The 27,990-nt window shown below is 26.8% G+C and overlaps 1 protein-coding gene across 2 annotated transcripts; it reads left to right on the forward strand.

Moving 5' to 3' along the window:
• The first annotated feature begins 599 nt into the window (after positions 1 to 599).
• On the forward strand, positions 600 to 27,950 carry LOC129971271 (sodium/potassium-transporting ATPase subunit beta-like). Of its 2 annotated transcripts, none has more exons than XM_056084888.1 (6): positions 600 to 1,177; positions 13,331 to 13,471; positions 14,611 to 14,730; positions 16,069 to 16,244; positions 20,880 to 20,993; positions 22,844 to 27,950. In XM_056084888.1, exons 1-6 carry the CDS (start codon positions 1,156 to 1,158, stop codon positions 23,084 to 23,086), a joined length of 816 nt encoding a protein of 271 aa, XP_055940863.1. In that variant the 5' UTR covers positions 600 to 1,155; the 3' UTR covers positions 23,087 to 27,950. The 2 variants fall into 2 exon arrangements, with proteins under 2 accessions (XP_055940863.1, XP_055940862.1); XM_056084887.1 differs by lacking the exon at positions 600 to 1,177 and adding an exon at positions 10,014 to 10,208.
• The last annotated feature ends 40 nt before the right edge of the window (positions 27,951 to 27,990 follow it).

A 27,990-nucleotide genomic window follows, 5' to 3' on the forward strand; every position in this document is an offset into this window, starting at 1 on the left:
ATCAATGGCAACAAAGCAAGCTCATTCGTCGCATTAAACGCAGTCAATACTAAATATTTAATATTTGTTACTTTCTACTTTTTGCTGCAATATATATTGTGTTTTTGTATCTTATTACAGTATAAAAGATTCATTTGTGAATGTAACTAAATGATGCAAATTTAAAATATTTATTCTTTATTTTGAACCTTCTATTTAGGACGTACGTATTCATTTCTAATCGAAAAATGATTTTAAGATGGGACGTTTATTTTTTCGCAATTTTTATGTGGTATAAAATTTTAAAAAATTTGTCAATCTCTGTTTCTTAGAGAGAAGAGCAGTCGAAATGAAATACCCTCGCCTCTAGATCCGAGCAAATTTTTGATGCATTTGTAAACCTAATTGGCAAGAAGCCTTTGTTAAGCAAAAATAGGGCATTCCATTTCCTGAGAGAACACAAATAATTCTAGCGAGGAATGCCCGTACTTCTATGGGAACTACTCATTCAGTGAGCACCTGCCAGCAAAATAAACACCTGATGAAACATCCACGTAAAAAGCCTCGATGAGTACAATCAGATGAATACAAATATCTCTTGTCGCAGGGTGAAGAGAAAGGAGGGACAAAAGTATTTCCCATATTCGTGACGTCGCCCCGCGAATCCGCAATTACTGAATGAAATTTGTTCGCTAGATCCTCTTACATCATTGCTGTTCGTGCATTCGTTTAGCTCGAACCGGTTTGGAAACGAGTTTTCAGTAACCGACAAAACGCACCGAAGTAAAGAAGGACTGCGTCGCTTGATCAGAACGACATAGCATTCGTGCTCTTGGAACGGTTTCCCGAAATTCCATGCAGCAAGCACAGTCGGGGAAATAAATCAACTGACTAAATGTTGATATTTGATAGCGCTCAAAGTGCAAATCATCATCTTTCAAATTCCTAGGAGGAAATGCGAGCCGAAAAGTCCTGAGCATCAGTGAAGTTTGCATCACCCACGCTTGGCTAAGGAAAAAAATAATTGGCGTCCTTGAGATCGGCATCGTGAGAAAGCTCTCCGGAACCTCGAGTCGGGAAACAAATTGGCTAATTGATAAGTCTCAACGGATGTGAGACCGAGCAACGAAGGCGTCACTCGCTGCTAAACTTGGAAGCCAGAAGCATCTCGCCAAAATGATTCACGTCGATCGAGTAGGTAGGTGTAGTAAAAATTCTCTTGCTATACATTTTGCAAAATATGACAGATGTCATTTCGTTAAAATCTGTAAGCCAAAAGGCTTTTACATTTCTTACATTTAGAGTGGCGCATTGATGGTATGACAGATTCCATATTTGCCTGCTCTGGAATGATCAGGTTCCATCATTTCAAACCGGAATGGCTGGTCCGATGGATAGTAAAGTAACATAATCCAAGAAGTCAATAATTTTAAGATATTCAGAGGCAATGAATGGATAATTATTGTTTAGAAATGTTCATGTGATGTAGAAAAATGAATAATGTGCTTTGCTGTTACTTCTGCTATTTCACCTTCGAGATAGCACAACCTCTTTGGCCAGAGCAAGGGGACTCTCCAATATGCGATTAAAACGGGGAGAATTTCTCTCAAAGAAATTTCTAACCCTTATTTATCGTCTCGAAGCGATTTTCAGTTCCGTGCAATGATTCGAAAATCAGAAACATCTGATCATTTTAAAAGTTCCTCAGAAGTTGGAAGGTAGAATTCACTTTCATTTGAAATGATCTTATTTTAAAAAGTTATATCTAGTCCATATTTTTCAATATGCCCTCCGTACTAATAAATTATTTTTTTTTATTTCGCATTTTTTATAAGTTTGTTGGTCCCTTTATATGTGTATCGTTTAAGGATATGAATTATAACTGCATAAAACATTACACTATGCAGTAACATTAAGGATAAAATGTATGCATACACTGAATGCATAATACATGCATATGCTGAAATTTCTCATTTTCTGAGATATTGTTTTGAAATTTTCATGCCAGTTAATTTATAATTTATATCAATCTAATGCTGTAAAAAAATTGTAATCAAAATTCATTGGTAACTTTTTGATTTTTATGTTTAAAAATGTATTAAAAAATTATAAATCTTCAGATTGTTTCAAGCGCATTAAAATAGAACATAAATCTTTTTTTGTAGATATTTTAATTTTACACGATATTTTACATGCTTAACTTTTTAGAATTTACAATTTTTGCTTCAAAACTTAAATTATCTTACATTTTTTTATTATTATTATTTTGATGAGTGTGTGTGTGTTGTTGGCTACCAAATTTGTATACCTGGGAGTTCGGAAATGTGCACTTCCGAACGATTTTTAAAAATTTTAATTAATTAAAATTTAAGCGAAAATTTTATAGTACAAAATTATTTTTACATCAAGATTAAGTTCAAAAAACTACCTTTTTAATGATAGCTATGTTTTAACCTATAAATTAAGTTACTATTTTCAATGATTTTTTTTAATTAATCATTTTTCAACAATTTTTTCTCACAAAATTAAAATAAAATTTCGCATGCGTGGAAAAAAATTAGCTCTCATCAGCGCGGTGCCACCACGTTCACAAAAACTCAAAACAAAAGATTAAGTTCTAATGAAGCTTGGAAAGTGTAAGATTCAGCACGTGTTTGCATGAAATCGAATAAATATGGATCGTAATATTTTCTATAAAAAAATAAATGCGAGAAATGGTTTTGTATTATATATTAAAATAGCTATATTATTAATTCAATAGCTCAGTTTTATATAAGGCCTACATAGGTTAACATATACAGGATATCATATCTAATTAGGCTCCAACAGCTAATTTCTAAAACTTAATTAACTGGCGTATATATTTAATAAGAAAATGATCTAAATGAAACAAATAATCATATTTTATGCAGTTTGAATCAATAAATGTTCTAACGAATGACGAATTTTAAATTATAATACAGATCCTCTGTTCTATGAGTTATGTTTAATAAAATGTTCTTGAGACACTAATATTTTAAATCTAAAAAAAAGTTCCAACCCTTACCAATTACAACTGATTGAATTATGACAATTTGAATGCCTCTATTCTATTTCTAGAAAAAGACACGATTTTAGACCTCTCTCCAACGACCGTCTCGAAGAAAATAACCAATCAGCGCTTGGACTTTCCCCGAGACTGACTGTCTATAACATTGAAATTGTTGATTGCTTTATAACTCGGTTAGGTTTGATCGCAGACGATCGAAGCATTAGATTGTCAAGATAATTTTACTGAACATGATTTATAAGATCAAAGAACTGTATAAAATTCAGACTTCATAATTGTTTTCAGAAGTGCATTCACCATACAATTCAGATTAACCTTCAAAAAGATTTAAATGTGGTAAATAATATTTTATTTTATCTCAATCAATCGAGATAAAATAAATAAGAGGTAAATCGCTCCTAGGCACACATTTCCACCCAAGAAGATACGGATGTGCCGAATTCGGCAACAGTCTGGCCCGCTTACGCATCCCTTACATACCCATTCATCTGTTATTATTGTTACTGACTAATCGCCTTCACCATATTAGTTGTATTTCATTTTATATCGTTTGGATAAATTCGTCCGTCAAATTGTTAGATATGAAAGTTACACTGTTTTTTTAAGGGTCTTACATATGTTCAATTCTTTTAATAGATGAGCTTTTTTAAGAGAGGCCACTTCCATGATATCATAACGTTATTATATCCAATTCATCTAAATTTAGAGATACTGTAACTTTATTTTTTTATTCTTCCTTCGAGCTAAATGGATACGAAATAGAATTCTTCTTTAGCTTTCAACAATGCAAGATCAAATATCTGATAAAAAAATAAAAACGTTTTTTATTTCATTCACAACAAAAAATATTGTTGAGAGATAGCTTTAAAAATACATTGAAAAGTTGATTAAATTTTGACCGAAAATTTTTATAGCAATTCAATTATTATAGTTGAAAAAATAATTGTATGGACTTAAAGATGGTGTAAAAATCATTTTTGTGCGAAAATATTTTCGGAAGTTAACATGAAAAAACATCCAAAATAGCTTATTTCTTAAATTGGTTAAAATTTCTAACTTAAAATTTTTTTTTTAAAAAAAAAAAGGCGCCACAATTTGTACATCTCTTTTCTCCAAATTTTATCTGGGTCAAACTTTTTAACTCTGTCGAATCCCAATACACACACACACACTCATCATTATTGTAAGTAACGTTGGAAATTAGTTGTGATATAATTATTCCACAAAATATATTTAAAAAGTAACCGATTTAATAATCGAAAATTAATATTAGAGTCTTTTTGAATTAACACTAGAAAATAAATTAAATTAAACTGGTGTAGAAAAATTATGCTATTTATCAGCCAAATGTCTGTAATAATAATAATAAAGACGAGTGTATGTGTATTGGCTTTCTATGTGTATCCAACTTGGCACGGGTGGCAATGCGCACATCCGAGCGTTTTTTTTTTTTTTTTTTTTGAAATTTTGATTAATTAAAAATTAAGTTGAATTTTGCGTTTTTCCGAGATAACTTCCAAAATTATTATTGCTCAAAAATAAATTTTATACCATTTCAAAATTTAACAAAAAAAAACATCTGTTTAATTATATCAATTTAATAGACATACGAAATTGTTTATTAAATTAGGCTGAATTAAAAGAATTTTCCGAAATTTCTTTAACTTTATTTTCAACAATATACAACATTATTGCCTAGAAGAAAAGTGAATATTTGCGTTTTAAGTGGCGCTATGATGACATGGAACTGGTCTCCATTAGAACTGTTCCCCATGAACAGATTAAACAGAATGCATATGAGGCAATTAAAATAATGCTGCTTTAATCTCTGACATCTTGGCGGAATAATGTACATAACGTTATAAAAAACGATTTGTCTGATATTAAATATAACCGCCTTTCCTAGCGAACTGATTGTACTTTTAAATACTGTAGCAATTGCTATTAAATTGAGTAATAAAATCAATAGTGAAAGAGTTTAAATAGTATGCAGTTTATTAAAACAATATAATTATATTTAAGAGTTTCAAAATAGATATAAGTTTAATTTTCACATTTTTCCTTAAAAAAATATTCTATTCAAAAGTTTATAAAAACGACGCTTTAATTCATTTAAACATGATTATTTGACACTATGCGATTGTTAATACAATCGATATCAAATAAAAGATATAAAATATTAAAATAAAAATCACTTATGTTCTCTTGTTTTCTACGTATTACATCTTTAAAAAAGTGATAGCTTAAAACTAAATTTCAGTTCTAATTTTGTGTATGGTTTTGCATGAAACAGTTTTGCTTATTAAATTTAATTCTTGTAAAATTTTATTTTTCAAGAAGTTTATTCATTTTGGAATTCAAGTAAACTGACTTATTATTCTTACACTTTTTCCTTTTTTTTTTTTTTTTTTTTAATAAAGAGTAAAAAAAAATGCTTAGCCATGAACTCATAGAAATAGTGACGGTCTAAAATATTAAACAGTACTTCGTAAATCATTAAAATTATAGGAAATTATTCGCCTTCTCATGCGTATGGAAGAAATGTAAAGTATATTTTGCATCCAAAAATGATATGCCAAATCCACTATTTAAAAATGTTTTGATGACTGATTTTTTTTAAAAAAAAATTCTGTTTATAATTTGTTACAGAATTATAATAATTAAAATTACAAGAAATTAATTTTATGAAATTTGTAAGAAATCTTGGATGCATGAAACAAACAACAATATATACTTAATAAACCTAATTGGCCTTTTTCTTGTTACAAAATGTGGAATTCTTTTACATAAATTATAAATAAAAATATTTGAGTCAGTATGTTTGTAAAATTAAATAATTGCAATCTTACAAAGTATTTATTAAGAAAAAATTCCCTCCGAGGCAAAACGAAAAATAATACTTGATACAAGAAATGCGTGATTTGGCATTTGAGTACAAAATAAAAGGTTGTCGACAGTTTGAATTTTCTGAATTATTCGCCCCTATAGGCATCGTTTTAAAGACAATGCAGAAAATTTAATATAACGGAAAAATTACTCCTAGGAATGAACTGAAGTTTCGAATGCTTCCATAAAATGGTCTTGTCCATTGACTTATGCCCAAATATAGACGTGTTATTGTAAGAATTGTATTTTAAAAATTACTTTGTAATTATAAACATGTGCGTAAAATATGTGGAATACCTCACATAACTATAACCAAAAAATTTCAGATCGATACCGGACTAATGAAATTTGGTGTGTTGCCATTGAAAATTTTGAAGGCTTGTTTTCATTTTCTTAACAGGGTGTTTCGAAATTCGTGTACAAAAATTTAAAGAGTGATAGAAAACATACAAACAAGCAATTTTAACCGTACGATGCATGAGCAGGCGGTGAACCATTAGGAAATATCTGTTACCGTCACATGAAAGAAGGATAGACCAAACAGGCTAAACGAGGTCTACTTAATTTTATTGACAGCATGTGTGGCAAAATCATTTAAACTTTAAAAAGAGCGACCGCCTGCTGTATTGCAAGCTTAACATCTTCGACATAGCGAGTGGCGCACGTTTTCAAACACACCTGGTATTTCTCGCACGGTGCCGACAACAGCAGAAATCCTAGCCATTAGATCCTCATCGGAGTTGATAGAACTTTCATAGCGTTCAAATAGTCCCACAGAGAAAAACTCAGGCTGAAGAGATAGATTGAGCGTGCTGATTAAGGTGTGGACTTACCCTGACCAATCCATTGCCCTGGAAGCCACATCGAAGCTGAAAAAGGGTGGTGCTTAGATCATATACCTGCTTGTATGTTGACTGCAACACGTTGAAATAACTGGTAATATCTGTTGCAAAAATGTGAGGTATGTTCTGCCATCCAGTCGAAATGGCAGAAAATGTGGGTCCATCAAATGGACACCCACTGTTCCAGCCCACACATTTAAGGTGAAACGCTTCTGATACTCATGATACTGATAATGATACTGATTATTCGGTATCGACAAATAAAGGGTGTGCGTTTTAGAAATGCCTTCACAAGTAAAGGTGCATTGGTCTTTGAATAATATGCATGTATTAAACTCATGCCAATAACAAATATCCCATTTCACACAAGCACCGATGCAATCGCTCGGACATTTCTCGGTATGGCACGTGTCTTCTCGGGAAAAGTTGCTTGTACAGTCGGTCGGCTTCCAGAACATGTAGGGAAATTTCTGCTTTATGCTTTTCCATTACATCGCTAGCGGTTCACTTCTTGCTCTCTGCCCATGCATTATAATGAAAATTGCTTGTTTAAATGTTTTCTATTACCTGTTACATTTTTGCCCATGAATTTTGAAACACCCTGTATCGAAAAATCAGTTTTGAAGTTTATAATTAAAAAAATCTTTAAGAGTACGTTGATTCCTTTGTAATGGTACTTTATTTTATGATTATATGATGAATGATAGAAGAACAAAGCTGTGTGACTCCTTTTTTTTTTCCTCGCGTAAATTCCTTAATATACCAATTATGATTATACACCTATTGCTTGTATAATTTGTATAGGAGAATGATAATTTTCGAAATTAAAATTGATAAGCAAATATTTAAGAGGGTCTTTAATAGGCAATTTCGAGAATTATATCACCAAGGGTTATGAATTTTTTATACTTGTGCATTAAAATTCAAATACGTTAAATATATTTAAATCAAAATGTAGTATTTAAAAAAAACAATAGAAAATTCAAAATAGTCCGAACGACGTAAATTTTTTATATTTTTCCCATCACCCAATAGAACTTCATTTGGAACAGAATTAGGTGTGATTTTGTAATTTCGATTAAAAGCAACGTTTTTAGAAATATTTTTATGCAACCACACTTAATTCCATAAATTTTTTTGTACTTTTCTGAACTAAATTTGACTTTTAAGAATCTAAAAGAACATGAAATATATATCCAGTTCTCTTTAAATATTTAATTGAAGTTTTCAGTACCCATTTTAGGTAATTTCCATAAAATTTAAGACACTTGGAATGTTTCAGTATATATATAATGTGTGTATGTATATAATGTATTCAGTATATATATAATGTATATATATATATATAATGTGTGTGTGTGTGTGTAATGATATCTTTTAATTTAATTTAAATTCAAATTAATTTCCTAATTATTATCTTAATTCAGTTCATTTCAACTTCATTCTAAAATTGTCTCTTATTCCCTGATCCAGTTTCTACTTTTTTTCTTTTTTTTTCTAAATTTAATTAATTCTACACGCACTCTATAAAAATACTTACGTTAAAAATCGTTAAGTTAAGTTTTTTATATTTTTCAATCATTGTAAATGAGAAAATGCTGATCGAACAAATTTCTGGGGAATTTCTTAGTAAACCCTCACAATTGAATTGGCATATTTATACCAATAAAATAAAACACAGCTAAAGTGTTTAACTAGTGGCAATTTAGATGCACAAATACTCATGTTATTGTTATATTACTTAAAAATATGAAATTTGTTTATTTAAATAATACTTTTCTTAATTATCAAAAAATTCATATTTTTGTATTAATAAAATGAAGTTTTTAAAAAAATTTAGAATGAAATACAAAATGTTTATATGCACTTTCTTATATTTGCTGAAATATTAACTAAACCCATTTCCAAGGTTATAAAGCATTTAACATTTTATGTTTTGCACTTCATTTACTTTTTAGTTAGATATTTTCACTAAGCCATGAGCTTTCATATTCTTAATTACAATAAAGATGAAATGAGGCTTTCACTTTTTTTTTAAGCTGAAGGCGATTAATTTTGTTAAAATTTCTCCATCTAAAATGCCTTATTTTTAAAAATTTCTACTTACTGAAAATATGTATTCCTTTAAATTCAATGTTTCTTTAAAATCTTATTGGCTAAATAATTGTTTTTAAAAATATAAATATTTGTTCCAGTGTGGTATCTATTTTTTCTTCCTCTCTTAATCTCAGGAGGAAGAACAATTCCAATAGCGGAAATTATTTTTACAAATTCCTTCCGGTAAAAATGATTTTTGTAATGGAATGCTTCTTCTTGTTCTTTCTAGCCTTTTTTTTTTTTTTTTTCGCTACTTATCTAGTACTGCTAATTTTTTTTAAAAAATTCAGTTTATATGAACTTAATCTGTATTGATATAATACTTAAAAAATGATATAAAAATACTAATGTATTTTTTAGTATTTTTGTTAATTAAAAATCCATGAATTGCATTCAGTTAAATAGGAATATCATATAAATCTCAATTGAGGCGTAATTTTTCAAGTAGAATACCAGAGTAGATTCTGATTTAACTACGAATTTCTTTCTTTTTTACTATAATATTTCGTGTTTTATTATCCGTAACAAATTTGCTTACATAAAATTTCTTCTTAATTGTTTTGGCATGGAGAGATAAATGAAGTTTGTAAGTCGATTATTTTTTAATATATTAGACTCAAATGATTTTTTTTTGTAGCTAATTTTTTTACAATTTTTTGCTTGATTTTTTTTTTCCCTCCTTGAGATTCAAATTATTGCTGTATTATGGAATCGTTTTAGATATTGATAAATTCTAAAATTCCAATAGAATATAATTTTCGTTTCTGTCCTATTCCAATTGCAAGATCTAATTTCTCTTTAACTTATCATGTTTTATCAATATAAATGCAATACGAAACAATTTGATAATTAGCATAACAAATACTATAAGAGAGATAAATTTTTTAGCATTACATGCCTTCTATTTTCTTCTCATCCCTTGGCAAGGGAAATACACTGTCATTCCCTTACCAAGTTCAATTACTCAAATTACCCTGCTGCTATAGATATTAATCATGTGGGAAAATTACCGTGTTTACAAGATCTTTCTTTAATATTAATGCTATTTTGTTTTGCGTGCAGTGAAATGAAATCGTAACCAACAGATTTTCATATGGCTATTAACTATGGCGCTATTAACTGCAACCGTTTCGAAAACAGAAACAACCCATCCGGGTCCTCTGTTAGCGTCACATTTTATATTTTATTGATCGAAACAAAACAGTGGTTTATCTGGGTGTTCGCGATGGAAAAGATGGCAGATCAAGACGGGGGCTTATTTAAGCCCTCAAAAGAACCAGAAGATAAAAGTCTTAAGACATTTATTTGGAATCCAAGAACAAGAGAATTCTGCGGCCGAAATGGAAGTAGTTGGTGTAAGTGCATTTTTATTTAATAAATAAGAAGTGAAATTATTCACCCCGCCCTTATGACTTGCAATCACTACTAAAGGACACACATGGGATATGTACTTTTATTAACTGATTATTTTGAATATGTTACTTCATGCAAAATTGCAAAAATATTCTATAGTGATCATTTAATGCGGATTATTGAGCATTAATTACTGCTTTGTTTTTATTTTGTTTTAAGACCAGAAGTCCTCTGTTGGTCATAAAGGTCAGTTGAATGAAAGTCAAAGTCTTTTTGAACTGGAACATTCCAAAAATCAGTGTAATTTAAAGTGATATTTACATAATATTTGCAAATTATTTGGATCACTTGTAAATTTATTCGTATCATTAAAAATTTTTTCACCATCATTCTTTTTATTTGCTGATAAGTGTATGCTTTAAAAAAAGGTCTTTGCATGCAGTTTTATTTTTAATTCAAATTTAATAAAATAATTTGTCATGAATTTCTAGAATATCTTTGTCACATAGGAATTTGTTTGCAGAAATTGCATGATTAATTTGCAATATTGTAATTCAAAATGCGATGAAGTAAAACTATTCAAATAAGTTTTTAAAAAAATTTTTAAGAGTTCATTGAATAAATACATGATTCTCTCTTCAAAAAAAAAAAAAAAAAAATTCTAGAGAAATCTGATTTTTATGATTTATTGTTATTTAAAAACTTGGAAACATCTGTACTAAATAAAATAATGATCATAATTAAAAAAATTTTGTGCTCATAACTTGAATCAAAGAATTAAGCCAAATTTTTTAAATCAAACCCTAGGATAAGAAATTTCCAGTTCTCCACCCATATGCATATGAATGAATGAGAGAAATTTAGTACAATTTTGTGGTACTCAATTTATTGAAAGAAACATGTCTCAGAAATTTTACTATGTATATAATTGTGTGATGGAAACTGAATAATTAATAAGAATATAATTAATTATCTGCAATTTTATCGCAAAATATTTTAATTCTTTGTATCAAATTAAATTTGTAAATTTTTTACATCATTTTGTAAACATTTCTATTTATTGTTTATATATATATTCCATTTGCAAGCTTGCCCTAAATTTTCTGTTCTAAATTTATAATTATTTAAAAGAATTTGGAAATTTTATAATAATTTTTATCATTCTAATTTAGAAGAATGTAGTAATATGGAAATGCTAGTATTGGTTGTAATAAGTCAAAAGATTTAAAATCCAAATAAATACTGTAAATCATTAAGTAGGAAATTTGAAATAATATATCCTTTTTTGGCAACTAGTGGAAGATTTCAAATATAATATTTAATACTTAAGAAAACACACATCGAGTCTTCAAGGCTCAATCACTAAATATTTCACAAAAATTGGAATTTTACCATAGGAGAATATCAGTTTTGCAGCAGATGTATTGTAGGTCATTTGGAAGCTGACCACAAATATTTTGTGAATTTCACTATTTTCTTTTTCAGAAAATAGATACCCAAGCCTCTGGGGCCCGATGTAAGCGTTCCTTTTTAGTATTGAATTACTGTGATGATCACAAATTAATCTTTTTGTGAATGTAACTATATAACTTTTTTCTATCAGGAAATAATAATTCCAATTTAGATATTACTTTTTTTTTGAAGTGCAATAATTTTTAAAGTCCTCCTCAAAATTTTTTGCTTCAAATATTTTTAAATGTTAAATTATTGCATTTAATATTCAAGTGAAATATCCTTCTTTTGTATGTTACATATTATGCTTTCATACAACTAAAATTTTCTTTGGCATAAATGTAATTTTGCCTTTTGTAAGGCCTTTAAAAAGCCTATCCAGGCTTCTAGGTTATTGCCTATCCAGGCTATTTTTAAAAAGCCTATCCAGGCTATTTTTAAAAAGCCTATCCAGGCTTCCATAATCTGATGCCTATCCTCCAATACTAGTAACTACTGATAAGATGCATCTTTGTTGGTTAAATTATTATACTTAGAACCTTGATATATTTCAAACCTTTTAAAATTATCTTAAGTTAATATTCCAAAACTTATCAGTATTTAGGCTTCTAACCCCAAATAAAATTATTTTAATGTATAGCAGTTCTCAGTTTTTAATGATTAGTGTATATGTTTCCATGAAATTTGAAAATGTTTCATGCATTTTTTAATTGTCTTTAAAATATATAATTAATTGAAGTTGCAAACCAATTGTTTAAGGGCATTAAATTTTGCCCACATATATAAATTACATAATTAGCAGATCACTGAAAGGTGCCACACATACCTCTTTGATATGGAAAATTAAAACAAAATACGAGAGTTTGGGAACCATATTGTCATTCTTTTTTAAATTGTACAAACTGTGCTTCAATTAAGATACAGTGGTTTGTAATTTTTTTCCTCTGTTTTTAGATTCTGAATGGAATTTTTATGTAATTATGCAATTTTGTTAGCTTGTTTAAAGTATCTGTAATCTGTGACATTTCTTTATATGTTTATGGTTTATTCTTTTAAAATACTCCATATCAAAGTGGTTTATTTGGATTTTTGTTTAAAATATCTAAATAATACTACCCCGTTTATGGTGAAGACACACTACCCCTAAGCCAGGAAGGACCCTGGCATCTTTTTTTACATGGACAGCAAATTTAGCTTAGACTCATTTAATTTCTTCTAATTAAAATTTGGTTGTATATTTGTGTTGCAAAATATGAGTAAGGATTATGTCATTTTAAATATTTTTTTATTGTTCATTGGTGCATATTTCCATAAAATTATTTTTTTCTTGCTGTTTGAAATATATCAATCTAAATAAGCAAAATGGATAACTCATGTAAACTATTCATTAAAATCTTGTGTATAGAGAAAGCAAGAGCAAGTCTTAAAAGGTTGGGAAAAAAAGTATCAAAATATATGCCATTCATAATATAACAAAAATATAATGTAGAAAACCTTGTACAGTATATGATACACTTGGGTTGCACAAATCTTAGAAAATTCCATTTATTTTTATTATACGTAGTTTTGTTTAAATTATGTAAGCCAGCTTAATTTTTATGTAAGAAGCCAATAAAAACATTTTTTGATTTCAACTTTACTGTGAACCAACCTATTTTTTTTTCCTTTTCAGTAAAAATTACAGTATTCTACATTATATTCTATCTACTGCTAGCAGGTTTTTGGAGTGTTATGCTCTTAGTTTTTTATCAAACGTTGGATTATTACACACCTAAATGGCAGTTGGATAGTAGTCGTATCGGCTCAAACCCAGGTTTGTATTATGAATTGAATAAGTATCATAAGTTGAATAAGATTTTATTGCAGTATCTTTTGATCATTTTTTTTAAAGTTCTGTCTCAAAATTGTTTGCAAAAAAATAAAAAAAAAAAAAAAAAATAAAAAATAGATAGTCATATTTTTGAATTCAAAGAATCTGATTTTTTCTTTATCTGTGAATAAAATTGAATGAAAGGATTATGAATTAATTATAGTGAATATATTACTTGAAATATTTTATTAAATGAAAAGTTACTTCAATGTCAAATATTTGTTTTTAAAAATTGAATATCTTGAGGAAAAGATGAAGATACTCTATTATAAAAAGGGAAAATAATTAAGATATTGAATTCTGTTTTAATAGATAATAAAAGATTTAAAAAAAAAATTGAATTGTGCTTTGCTTTATTTTTATAAAAAATAAAAAGATTAAAATAAAATAAAAGGCAAGATAATTTCATTATCTTGTGTCTTTAATAATTTTCCTATACATCTACTTTAATCTGCAAATAAGATTATCTGTAGTGCTATTAGAGTAGATTTATATATTCTTATCGATTATTTCTTTGATTAAAAAGATATAATGTTTTTTTTTCCTTCCTCCTATATTAAAAATGTACTAATGATTGTTTTTCAAGTGTTTTAAAATTTGTCAATGGTGATGAAGAAAATTATCTATATGCAACTTAGAATTCTAGCCAATTAATATAGGAATTCAATAAACACTGAATTTAATTCATTTATACTAAATTTTTATAAGTAATTATTTTTTTCTAAAATACATGAATAAATATTGAGCTATTTATTTAATTTAAATAGAACTGTTGATAATTTATCTGTAATATCCTCTGTTTAGTTTCTGAAATATGCAAATGAAATGTCATTTTATATAATTTTTAGTTTCTGTTACATTGTAATTTTCTTAATCATGCTTTTATTTCATTTATAAATATTTAATTAAACTCATTGTTAAATTTTTGTCCCCTCTCTAAATTAAAACTTTGTTTTCTTTGGAATTATAAGCTCTGAATTACTGTGATAATGGTACAAATAAACCATAAATGGTTACAAATGGTAGTTGAATTATCTTTAAAGCTGAGAAGTGTTTTACAATTTTGGTTGAATATGTTTTAGGGCTAGGATTTCGTCCATTACCTCCACCTGATAATGTGGACAGCACATTAATTTGGTTCACTCATGGAAGTTCTCAAGAATGGGAGCATTGGACTGCCTCTTTAGAAAAATATCTAGAACGTAAGGCATTGTCATTCTTTTTCTAAAAATCAACTGTTAGAAATTTATTAAGCTAAATATCATCTTAAATCCTAGAACTATGTGATTGCATTGCAGAATGGTAACTCTACATCATTTATATTCTTTATAATAATCTAAATTTTTCTGTCAATAAAAATAAAAGAATTGATGAGTTCTATTACATTACTATAATTCTTGGACATTTCATGTCAAAATTTTTAACTGGCACTGTAATAGAAGTGTAAAAAAAAAAATTTTCTCACTGATATTAATCCTTATTCTTAAATTCATTGACTTTCTTGTCGGTGTGAACATTTATATTAGACTATTAGCAAAAAAATTTTTGCTTCATGAAATTATAAATACTGGCCATTATTTTAAGGTTAATTGTAATTTAAGAATTTAGTTCTTGTAATTTCTTAGGTTGTAGTCATATTATGAGCCTAAGTTTAGAATATAAATACGATTAATTTTGTATGGCATGTCTATGAATACTGCTCGTGATTGCAGGTTAATATAAGCTTATAAAAGTGTTAAATGAATTTCTTCCAACTTTAAGTAATTTGATAATCAATAATGCAAAATTGATTTTTGCATTAATTAATACTTTAAGATAAACAGTACTTGTTACAAATAATGAATTCTATTTTTTTATTAATATTATTGTGAATTTTATTTATATATTCTATGAATTGTACTGTGGTGACATACTTAAATGTTAAAGAGGACATGATATTAAAACAATACAGATATAAGTAATCTGTATTTTTGATTTTGAGCTATTCAAAATAAATTTAAACTTTGGATAATATTTTAACTTTATATGAATAGAAATTTCAAGGAGTCAGAGGGAAAATTTGAATTTATGAACACATTTAAATTAAAATGGCTTAAAATTAATCAGATTGCAATACTTTTTTATTTAATTGTTCAATATTAAAATTGAGGCATTATTTATTCATATTTCTGCTTCATAATGTAATATCAAATTGAACATCAGAACTAGAGCATCTGAGATATTACATGGAAGAACATTAAAATTACTTTTGTAAAGATTTCATTCAAGTTTTTTTTTTTTCTTTACTTTTAGAGAATAGGTTTTGAAAGAGTGATAAATACTATTTTTTTTAAGTTACAAAAAAAAGGAGGGGGGGGGACAAGAAATAAGTCATATGGTACCAAAAGAAAGCTTTCGTATAACTCAAATATTTTTTTTAATGAAAAACTATTTTTTAAAAAAAGTTTTCCTATGAGTTTATATATTTACATGCATAAAAAGTTATTCTTTTAAATTAATAAAATTTTTAGGATGCTGATAACATCTTTTGTATTTTGCAGCTTACAAAGGCGGCCGTCAATTTGGAGAACATGTGCAGAACTGCAAAATAGATGATCACTTTGAAGGAAACCGTGTCTGTCAATTTGATTTGGAAAGTTTAGGTAATGATTGTACATATGCAAACAATTTTGGATATGATCTTGGCACACCTTGTGTACTTCTAAAGATAAATAGGGTAAGACATTTTTCCAGAAATTAAATCAATGTATTTGAAAGAATATGATTTCTGTGCTTCTAAATTGAGTAATACAAATCTTATGCTTGAAAAAATTATCTTACTATAATTGCCTTATCTTAGTGACTCTTCAAATTGAGAGTATCTAGAAAACTGCAAGTGACTACATTGCCACTCAGTGTCAGTATATGTTGCAGTTATTGAAAATTCCTTGTAATTAAACAGTTTTCAATTTATTTATACAATTTCTCTTTGCAAGATACCATTGGCATGTGGTTGAAACTGAATTCTGTAAAGATATAGCAGAGTATTTTAATTTTATGAGGAATATATTCAAGATTATTTGATAATGCATTTATTCACCAAGTGGTCTCTCCCCCCCCCCCCACTCTGAGCTTCAATTTGCATCTGACAAATGGTTTCCGTGTAATTCATATTCATTTGATTCTTGTTGTAAGGAATACAAACTGAAATAAAAGTTATAATTGATTAATTAGTGATTTATCTTCAATAGTTAATTGAAGATTAATCAATCAATCAATTTCCTTAAAGTATCTTTAAGGAAATGAGGTTTATGTGCTATGTTTATCTAAGCAATGACCTTAAGTATGTAGGTTTTCTGTTTCTTATTAGTTATTTTAAATCATGATGATAAGTTGGTTTGGGTGTTGATCTTTATTTTATCCCTGCTAAATGATTGTATTTCATTTGGATTGTTGTAAATTACTTCTATAAATGAGATAATTATATATATTACATATTATATTGATTACATTATTTATCTTTTCTTGTACTCTTTACAAAAAAGTATTAAAATATTAAATTTTATATCGTTTTATTTAAAACTGTGTTTGTTCCCATGATAAATCTCTTAACATTGCTTTTTTACATTTGATATATATCCTTGCTATAAAATTTTGAATATAGTTTGAATTCCAGTCATTCTTTATTTCGTGCCCAACTAGCATTTTCCTTGTGAAGGATTTATAACTAAATGTAACAAAATTTATTTTGAGTTTTTTAGCTCATCAAGGCTTTTTTACTCTTGAATGCAATTATTTTTCTTGTCCTTTTCATAAGAAAATATTTTTTAAAGTCTTCAGATTTTATTTAATGGTCTCAGTTGTAGATAGGTATCTACAATCTTTGATATTAATGAAGCTATATAACTGTTCACATATTAGGAGTATGAATAATAAAGATTTGTAAACTTGTTAAAAACTATTTTTTTAAGGTGGTATTTATGTTAACTGTTAACTTATTTCAAAATGAACAATATAAAAGTATGGATTGACCAAAACAAAATTGCAACTAAAAAAAAAAAAAAAAAAAAATGGTGTACCTGAAAAATTGATTTTAATTTTTCATTTGATTATCCTGGATTATTAATCTTAACATTGGTTCCAATAAGAAGTTAATTACTTTATAGATATAAAAAGTTGGCATACTTCTTTGAAGAATGTAACTTTTAATTCATTTTATTGCTAAAGCTGTATTGTAAATGACAAATAGTACTTGTTTTCATCTTTTATGAAGTTATTTATGGCTTGTTTGCCAATGTTCTTTATGTGGGTTTTAAATAATTATTTGATTTCTATTTCTTTTTGGTTATTTTTTAACATTTTTCTTTATTTTATTGAACAGTAGAATTGGTTTGAAATTCTTATAATGTATTCTGAAATAGAAATTATAAATTTTTCTTGCTTATTTCATGAAATTGGAGATTTTGAAAAATGTCAGTATATTTCAATTAGTTGCTGGGAACCTGGAAAAGTGTTTGCTGTATCTCATGTACTTTAAAACTTTCGTTGTTAAGAGTTGAATCATTTGGCAAATAATAGATGCCTGTGATCATTGTATGTTTTAGGCTGTAATCAGTATTAGGATCCTTATACTTTAAAATAATTTTTTTGTAATGAATTTCATTTTATTATATTTGTATGAGAGAAGTTAACTTAAAAAGATGTATTAAAGAACTTGGCTTCAAATTTGAAGCCTAATATTTTCTTTTTTTTATTAAATAACATGTATGTATGTTTTTCTTCTCTGATGTCAAAAAAAAAAAAAAAAAAAAACCTTGTTAGTTATTTTCTGCAAAATTTTAGGAGTTTTGTTTTTTTATTTATGTGATTGTATAAAAATTTCCAAATATCTTTGGATGACTTGAATGATAATTATTAGCCTTTTGGCATAAAGTCAATTTTCCATATGAAATGTTTTTTGCAAAACATTTGAAGGGGTTGGATTGTAAAAGTGACTTCAAATTGCACTCTTTTAAATTCTTTATGACTATGTGTAACCAATTTTTATCTGCTGAAAAAGATGTTGTTAAGCTAATTTGTAAATGAATTGGTCAAACTGAGTGAGATGGATTGCTAAAAAGATTTTGTAATATAATGATATGAAAAACATAAAAAATAAAAGCTATGTATTGATGTAAAATATTACAAAAATAAATAAAGAAAGAATTGATTGATATCTCTTATTCTTGCATGTAGGTTTAAAAAATTGCAAAAAAAAAAAAAAAATGGCAATTTGTAATTGTTTTTCTTCAAATTTTAAAATATGTTGCATTAGTTGTTATATAGCATTAGTTGTTAAAGTATATTCAGTTCCTTTATAGATATGAAACTTATTTATCAAAACTAGTCTTGTTTTCTAAATTGCTGATCTTATCTTCTGTTCAAAGTTAAAAAAAAATAAATAAATAAAAGCTCCAGAATTTAATTTTTAATTCCTAATCATTGCCATAGTATTTTTACACTATCTAATTTATTATTAAATAATAGTATTTTTACACTATCTAATGTAATAGTTTGATGTATATGCAATACAAAGAGATATTTAAATCTGAAAATAATTAAAATGAAACTTCAAACTTCAAAATATCATTTATGGATTAAAGGCAAGTATATAGAAAGTAATAAAGTAATTGGAAGTCATTTAAAAAAATATTTCTGCTATTCATGTGCTTAAAATTTATGCTGCATGATATATATATTTTAATTAGATGAAGCTTAGAAATCTTATTGAAGAATACTACAGCATTTTTGATTCAATTCTTGATATTGACGAAAAAATATTTAGTAAATATCAAAAATATATTTTCAATATTTCACTTCCCATGAAATCAGTAAAATGTATTGTTGAATTTTCTACTGACAGTATTGGCAAATTGTCACATTTCTGTTGGCTAACAATGGCAAAGTGTACAGATTATATTAAATTGTAAGGGAAAAAAAAATATTTTAAAGTTTTTTTATGGCTCAGTGTTAGACATTATAACCAGAAAGTATTTCAGGAATTCTAAAACTTGTCTGATCTATTAATTTTACTGGTAGAAGTCTCAGGCCATAATCATTTTGAATTTTTGAACTGCAGTGAATGTTGGACCCAATTATTTTTATCTTTTAGCTATATATTTTTTTGTTCCTGTTATAGTAAATTTAATGTATGATTTTCCCTAAAAGGGAGTTATTTCGTGCATTGATGTTCCAATTTTTCTTCTGAAATTAATACATCACTCTAACAAAACAATAATAATATAAACATATTTTAATGTGGTACCTTCCTTTCATATTTTTGCACGTTGATTCAAAATCCAAAGGTCCAGAACATCACAGAAAGTCCAATAAAAAATTTAAAGCACTTAAAAGAAATTCTAATAATTGAAGTGTTTTATTATAGAACTTTTGATATTTGTTACTTTCTGCATCCTAGCATCTTATTCTTTGCAAACAAATGACATTCTAGTTTTGAGTGTATTTTTGCTTTCTTTCCCATGAACAATAAAAGCAAATGTGTTTTAGTCCTAAATTACATTTTCTAATGCATATACTTTAGTTAATGTAATCAATGGCATAAAGATTATGGTAATAATTAAAAATTGAAAATTTCTGTGAAATATTTTTTTTTTTTTTTTTTTTTTTTTTTACTATAGGGAAATGTGTGACTGGAAATTAATAAATTTAAGGACTCGTAAAAAGTTAATTTCAAGTAATTATGCTATTCTAAAAAGACCGATTCTAGAGTTTTGAAAATTGAAAATAAGTAATTTTTTTTTTTTTTAAATAGAAGTTCCTTATGAAAGCAGAAAATATATTGCTATATTTCACTTACAGCTAGCAGCTTCTCCCCTTCACAGGAATATGACAATAATAATTTTCTTTCAATCACTTTAACACGTAGTGTGCAAGATATTTATTGGAGAAGGAGTATGCCCATAATTTCACTCAGTAAATGTTTTTTACAAATCTGTTTTATTTTTTTTAAAAGTTACTTAGTAATTTAGAGTTCTTTCTCAGATATATTATTTTTTATTCATATTGATGTCTTATTTTCTTTCCTCATGATTAAATATATTAATGCATGATCTTTTTAAAGGTAAATACCTTTAAAAGATTTTGAATGATATGCTTCAGTTTTGTTATTTCTTCATTTTATGGAACCTTGTGCTTTGAAGCTGTTTTCTCTCCCCTCTGAAACTGAAATCATTTTTAAATTTTCGAAATGAATGAATTTATTTCATTTCTAGTGATGAAACTTCATCAAATAGCATTAAAATGAAGACAATAGAAGTGTATATTAGTTTTATTTAACAGTGTTTCTCTTATGTTCATAAATTTTCATTTTTAGATATATGGTTGGAAACCTGTACCATACTCGAATGATTCATTCCCACCAACAATGCCTGATCATATAAGGCAAAGATATGATCCCAACTATGTATATATATCATGTGCAGGAGAAGTAAGATTGTTACACTTTTTTATAATTTTAATTTTTACTGTATTGCTTTTATTGTATCATTTATTGTAATCAAATTCTTTGTATCTGTGTTGTGAATAAAAATTTAATGCTTTTGAAGATAATAGAACTGAAAGACCAGAACAGAATGTTATCTTGCTATATTATTAATATGTGATATTTCATCTGTATTAATTTTCATATTGAATGTTATTATGAAAAATTACCTGTATGTAATGTATGTACCTGTATGTAATGTATTAATTTTTACTACATTATTACTTAAAAATTGATCAGGAAAAATTCTGGCTACTACAAAATGCTGCGATTTTGTTATTGATGTAAATTTATAGAGATGATATAAAATTAAAAAAAAACTAAATTATGATTGAATATGCTTAGTGTAGCATTATCTCAGTATGTGACTTACTGTTTTCTTTTTCCTAAAAGGCTTGATAATGCTTATTACAGTCTAAGTAAATAAATAAAATAGTAACAGCCCATGTTTTAATTTATTGTTCCATATTAATTTTTTAAATTATGTTGATTTGCAAGATTAATTTGATTATGTTATTCTTTTATTGCATTATTTGTTTATAATAGGCATTATTTTACAAAAGTTCAATCTTTAAATTTAATGGTTCAATTCTTATTCATTGCTGTAATTTAATTGCATAAATAGGTCAAAAAGCTTAGCCATTTCAAAAATACTAATAAATTTTTATATAAAATTATTTAAATTTTTGTAAATCGGAACTGCTGTGATCTTCAGCAAAATTAGATTGATTTTACTGTAATCTTTTGTATTAAAACTGAGAAATTAAGCTTAACATTTTTGTTTAATGATCTTACAGAAAATTTATTTCAATAACATCTAGTACATTTTTGGACTGTTTTAAAAATATAAGAAGACAAGGGACAATATGAAGTTTTACTGATATTTTGTGATGTAAAATTAAAATTTTAAGAAAGTATGCAAATCAATAGAAAATATCTGTTTTAAAGTAGAATATAAAGCTAAAAAGGTGCCTGGCCAATTTGCTTAAAAATTGGTCATTTTTTAATAGTAGAAGTAGAGATAAGAGAATCAACAATACTGTTGATAATTTTTTAAAATATGAAAATCTTTTTTCAAACATATATTCTGAAAAGAATTGGTTTCTCTTCGATAAAGATGAGCCTATTACAAAAGTTAAAATGTGAACTATGTAAAGAGTATGTTCTGCATTTTATTTAGTATAATGCAGTGTTATTGAATAAGCAATAAAAAAATATTGTGAGATTTTATTAAGTTTTGAAGAAGTATTGAACAATTGGAATTTAGAAGTGTCCATAATTGATGGATTTTGTTTTTATCAGATAGTGTTATAGTTTTTAAAGGCTGTCATGAAAATCTGAGTTTTATTTAGCTTTATTTTTTACAATAAATATTTAGATTAAAAGCAGTTAACTTACTCTTTAATAAGTCAGATGCTGCAGTACTGGAATATTTATTTATGTTTTATTTTAATTGGACATGCATAATTTTATCTATTTTAATGTTTGTGTAAGATAATAATTTTTTATAGTTATGGAATAATCCCAACTCTAAAAATGTAGTCATGTATCCTGTTTCTCTAAAGTATGTTGCTGATACCTGTATCCTTAGAAGACTAACAATTATTAACCTCTTAGCTTGCTTTTTGAGGTTTATCAGTATCTCTTATATTTATTTCATGGATACGATTGGGCGTGCTCTATCTATTCATTCATGTTTATTCACTAAAATATCATTTTAAAATAAATTATCATTAGATTCTGTTGTACTTTTCAGATTTTATGAATGCAATATAATGTCTTTGCCCCCTTTTTAGAATCCTGCTGATAAGGAGAACATTGGTCCAATTCGCTACATTCCTGAGGATGGAAAAATTGCAAAGTACTATTTCCCTTTCACCAATCTGGACGGTTATCTCTCCCCATTTGTGTTTGTTAAGTTTATGAAGCCAATCACAGGCGTCCTCATCAACATAGAATGCAAAGCATGGGCGGCTAATATAAGACATGACCGAACTGATCGCCTGGGCAGTGTCCACTTTGAATTGATGGTTGATTGATCTCTTTTAATTTATTTTTGCTTCCACTCATCTCACACTCTAGATGAAAAAAAAAAAAAAAAAACTTTATTTTAGAAACCCAGGATTAAAACTATTGAATTTTCACGATTTTAGAAAGGAAAGGCTGCCTCTATATAAGAATAAATAAATAAATATATATATATATACATACACACCACTTGAATATAAAAAATATAGATTTCATAGCTAAATTATTAAATCTTGTGCCTAGCTGAAGTGACGTGGGTCACATCTGTTGTATGTATTAAAGCTTAGAAATTTCCTGCCATAGTATTGAGTGGGGAGACAATCCTCAGAAACCTGTTTTCTCTTCTCTTTATTCTACTTTCCTGTTAGACTAAGCCACTGTAAATGTATTTTTGGGACTTTTACACTGGTTAGGTAGCTGCTTTCTATAAAGAGGAAAACATCAGTTTCTATAGCAACTGAAATGTAAATATTGTTTTTGTTACTCTGTGGGTTTTCTTCCTTTTCCCATTTCACTAATCATTGTTATCATGTGTAAGTATCCTTGGGATTTTGTTTTGTGTGTGAATATACCTGTCATTTGGAAATATATATATATATATATATATATATATAAACTAGGTTTACTTTAGTTTTTGTTTAACTGCATTGGTATTTCTTGTAATGTGGAATTTATGCTTGATACAAAACCCTTTAATAAATGATCTCTTAAAACAGACATATTATTCTTGAGGTTAAAGCCATAACATTTTTCATATGTTCTATTTTATTGATTTTATTTTATGGGAACATATATTCTGACAATTTTGTTTCTTGTATTTCATATTAATATTTAGTTTTTTTTTTTCTTTACCAAGTAAATTATGTAAAATTAAAATAGAGCTTAATGGTTCCTAATTTTAATTTTTCTATCCCTCCCCTCTATTCTGTTACTAAATTATTTAAAGAAATGTAGAGCTTAATGATTTGAATTTAGTGGTTTTAATTATCTTTATTGCCTTTTAAACTCTGACTAGTTGTTTGGACCATAATTTTGCAATTGTTTACTGAAAACTAATGTGCGTTTCATTCATAAATTAAAATTCATTTAGAAGTATTGAATTGTTTTTAGTTCTCCAATAACTTTTTATCTAATTACATAAGAAAATTTTCCTATAAAGAATCCATTTTAATGGTTTTTATAAATGTCAAATGGCAGGTATAGGAATTTCTCTCTCTCTTTCTCTCTATTTTTAGAATTTCATTTTAATTCTTCCACTTAGTCTATTACACAACACTTCTAACACTATTTTATTTGTGGCACAAAACTAAAACTATTTTATGTATAGTTATTAGTGACCCTTTCATTTGAATCATAGAAACCAAAGTATAGGCATTGAATAAAAGAGGCACTGAAGCAGCGATATACGCAAATTAGTCAGATGCTGCTGTGTCTTTCATCACACTGCCCATCAGCAGCACATTTGTTTCTGCCGATGTCTCAATTTTTCCAGAGTTTTTTGCTATTATTTCGGGAGTTTAGAAGAGTACAATGCAGTATGTAACTTAGCATTTCTCAGACTGGATCTGTACTGTATTTTAAAATATATATTTCTTATTTATTATCCTTGGCCACTTTCATCATCTGTTATTCAAATATTTTAAGAATTTTTTGACATTCACATTTCTGTCTCTAGTATGCTTGAACTCATTTGTTAAAATATTTCAAGGAAATAATGTTGTGCTGTTGTCAAATGGTTGTTAATTAAATAGTTATGAAAAAGTATTATATGTCAGAATTAATGGGATTTTCATTCTTTATTAATATTTAAATTATATACTGAATGGATGTGACAAAATAAAACTAAACAAGATACTACTGATACTTTTTTCTTATATTTTTCAAAGCAACATTGAAAATCATTATAAAAGTCACATTTTTTTTAAAATTAACTTTTGAATATCATTATGATCATTTTAACATTCTGTTAAACCAGAGACAGTTACCTTGCCATATTTTTTAAATAAATGTGAAATAAAAAAGTTTTTTTTAAGTGAACTAATTTTTGCTATAGGTATATTTACTTAAACTCCTTATTAGAATTTAATTAATGACAAGCTGTTATTTTATATTTACTTCATCGCAATGCAATAATGGATAACATTCTTCAGATGGTCTTGAGAAATGCTAATTTTATGAAATTATTTGTTTTAAGTCTATAATTTTCTCCTGTAGAATATTAGACTGTTCTAGTGAATGTAAACTATTTCTTGAAAATCAAGTTAAATTTCCTCATGAGTGTGGAAAATTATTTATAAGATGTTACAAGAAATATGTTATTGTGTGTGTGCCTTTTAAAAGATGGCTAGTATTAATGGAGAGTATGATATTTTACTATAATCTTATTAAATATAAATGTTGAGATAGGCTCTGGCTTGAATTTGGAATGGGATTTTTTTTATTTCTAATTATATTTTATAGTAATGTAGATGATAAATCGATGCTATTTAATGATCACGATAAAAAGATTTTAGTCACTTTATTATATTTTTTATCTGAGTTTTATGATGTTTATTATAATCATTTATTGTTGTTGGAAAATTTTTACTTTTTTCTCTTTTCATTTTATGTTTTATCAATTATTTTTTATGGTATTATGTGGCATCATTATTCTAGCACTTATTTCTCATTTTTTTTTTCTTTGTAGTAGCTCAAAAATTGTGATATTTGCTTTACATTCCAATCATAAATGAATGTGCAATTCGCATATTCAGATCATTTATTTTTTATTTGTTCAAAATTTTGTGAACAATTATCCTGATGCATTTTATCTGTTTTAAATATATGTTATAAAATATTTGCTTTAGGATTTTTGTGTTGGTAAAAAATGTTAAGTTACGGAAATATTTTATTGTTCATATTTTTTCTGTTTTGTCATCATTGTTTGTCTGCAAGAATCTCATATGTAACAAATATGATTATACTATTAATTTTTTATTTTATTGGACCAATTATAATAGTTTATTGTATTTGAAATAAGATGATGCATTTGTATACTTTTTTCTTTCAAACTTTGACATTTGGGTTTAGAATGTTGGTTAAAAAGTTTATTTATATAAAAAAAATATATCATGAAGTCTAAGTACAGTATTTTGCTTGTATTAAAAATACTAAATAAATTCAAAATAGTTTCATTCAATGTGTAAAAAGCCTGAATTCTCCTTCCTAACTTACTTATTTATTTATTTGTAATACTTAAAATATTTTACCTAATTGTCCAAATTTTTTTGTGGTTTTAGGAAAGTAAATGGTGTATTGGTTTGCATTTGCATTTTTTATTCAATTAATTTATAATTTAATTTTTTCTTTTTATTAATTGGTTGTACTTATTATTTTGTATTTGATTAATCATTTTATGATGTTAAAAAACAATAAGAATAAATATTTTTTCATATTATTTCTTGGGATTTATCTAAAAAAAAAAGATTCTGGATCCTCACTGTAGGAATGATTTTTGTTTCTGAAGTTTATAATATTTCCTTCTTTTTGATGATCTGACCACTTATGGGTCTCTCTGTATGTAATGTTAAGTTTTATCAGGATAAATAGTTGTATTTGATGCAATCGCAATACTGTCCTTGATTTTTTTAATTTCAAGGGATTTTTGATAGTTTATATTTTTATAATATTTATTTATTTTACTTTTTTTAAATCCTTGTATTTATTTATTGCATGTTACTTCAAATTTATTACAAACTAATCTTATTGCAGCTGATTTGTCAAAAACTTAATGAATTCATTTCTGCGAGGCTTTTTTAATTCTTTAAAAACATCATTAACTTCAAAATCTGTTATAGATATTAATATGCTAGTTCTTAAAATGCTGAGATGGAAAACAGCGTAAAAATTTTCATGTTTGAAATGTTTTCTTCCTCTCAGTAGATAATTAAGTTTATGAAAGTTTTATTAGCGTAAGATAAATATATTTAACAATATTCATTTAAAGGGCTATAATTTTTAAATATTTTGCTAACTTAGCAGACTAATTTAGACATTTATTCATAGGCATAAATTAGGCTTATTATCAATTTTTGCATCTCTTTCTTTTCTGCTCTAGAATTATCATATTAGCTTTTTTTGTCATTTTTAATTGCTTTATGATGTTCTAAAATTCTTCCAGTTAACATTAATTGTTGCTGAAGTGTATAGATTTGATTTGATAGTCTGTTAGCTAGATATGAAAGCTATGTAGATTATATCAACAAATCATTTTCTACTTTTTGAGATTCCAAGAATGCTTATTTCAAGCAAGCAGTTTTTTTTTAATAATTAAATTTTCAAAATAGTAGAAAGAAAAATAGGGAAAATCGTTTATATTTTGCTTCTGCTGTTTCAGCAATTGTTACAGTTGATACATAGATTTAATAGCAGTTATGTTCCAACTTCTTGTGTGTGAATCTTGGAAATGATAAGAGTTTAAATAAAAACAATATATATATATATATAAGCTTAAGTGTACTTTTATGTAGCAGAGAAAAATATTTCAAATATAAAACTACTGCCATATTGTTACAGTGTATTTATGAGTCTTAGGTAATTTTTTTATTATTATTTTGCTTTGGTTTATGGTGATATCATTTTTATTTCCCATTCTTTCTCTTCATGTTTAATCATTCCATTTGTAATAAATAAAACATTTTGTGATAATTTTTTTAATTGTTTCTTGGGACTTTTGTACGATTTTATGTATATTGACAAAGCATTTTCATATCACCTGAAATTCCTGGTGGTAAGAGGGTAGCTTTAGCCTTTTATTGTAGAGCCAACTGCTGAATTGTTTATTTATGTGTTCCATTGTACAAAAGAGAATTTAGTTAATAAATGCTGTAATGTGGCTATTGTTTTTCCTTTGTTTCATGCACTCGCTTCAAAGATC

This window comes from Argiope bruennichi, chromosome 6 (genome assembly GCF_947563725.1).
Source record: "Argiope bruennichi chromosome 6, qqArgBrue1.1, whole genome shotgun sequence".
NCBI classification, from domain to species: domain Eukaryota; kingdom Metazoa; phylum Arthropoda; class Arachnida; order Araneae; family Araneidae; genus Argiope; species Argiope bruennichi.

What these genes read in the sequence shown, in the direction of transcription:
- LOC129971271 (XM_056084887.1), top strand. Translation starts at nt 10,079, where the DNA reads ATGGAAAAGATGGCAGATCAAGACGGGGGCTTATTTAAGCCCTCAAAA. An exon ending in TACTTCTAAAGATAAATAGG is followed by an intron (nt 16,245 to 20,879) that starts GTAAGACATTTT and finishes TTTCATTTTTAG; the next exon opens with ATATATGGTTGGAAACCTGT. An exon ending in ATATATCATGTGCAGGAGAA is followed by an intron (nt 20,994 to 22,843) that starts GTAAGATTGTTA and finishes CCCCCTTTTTAG; the next exon opens with AATCCTGCTGATAAGGAGAA.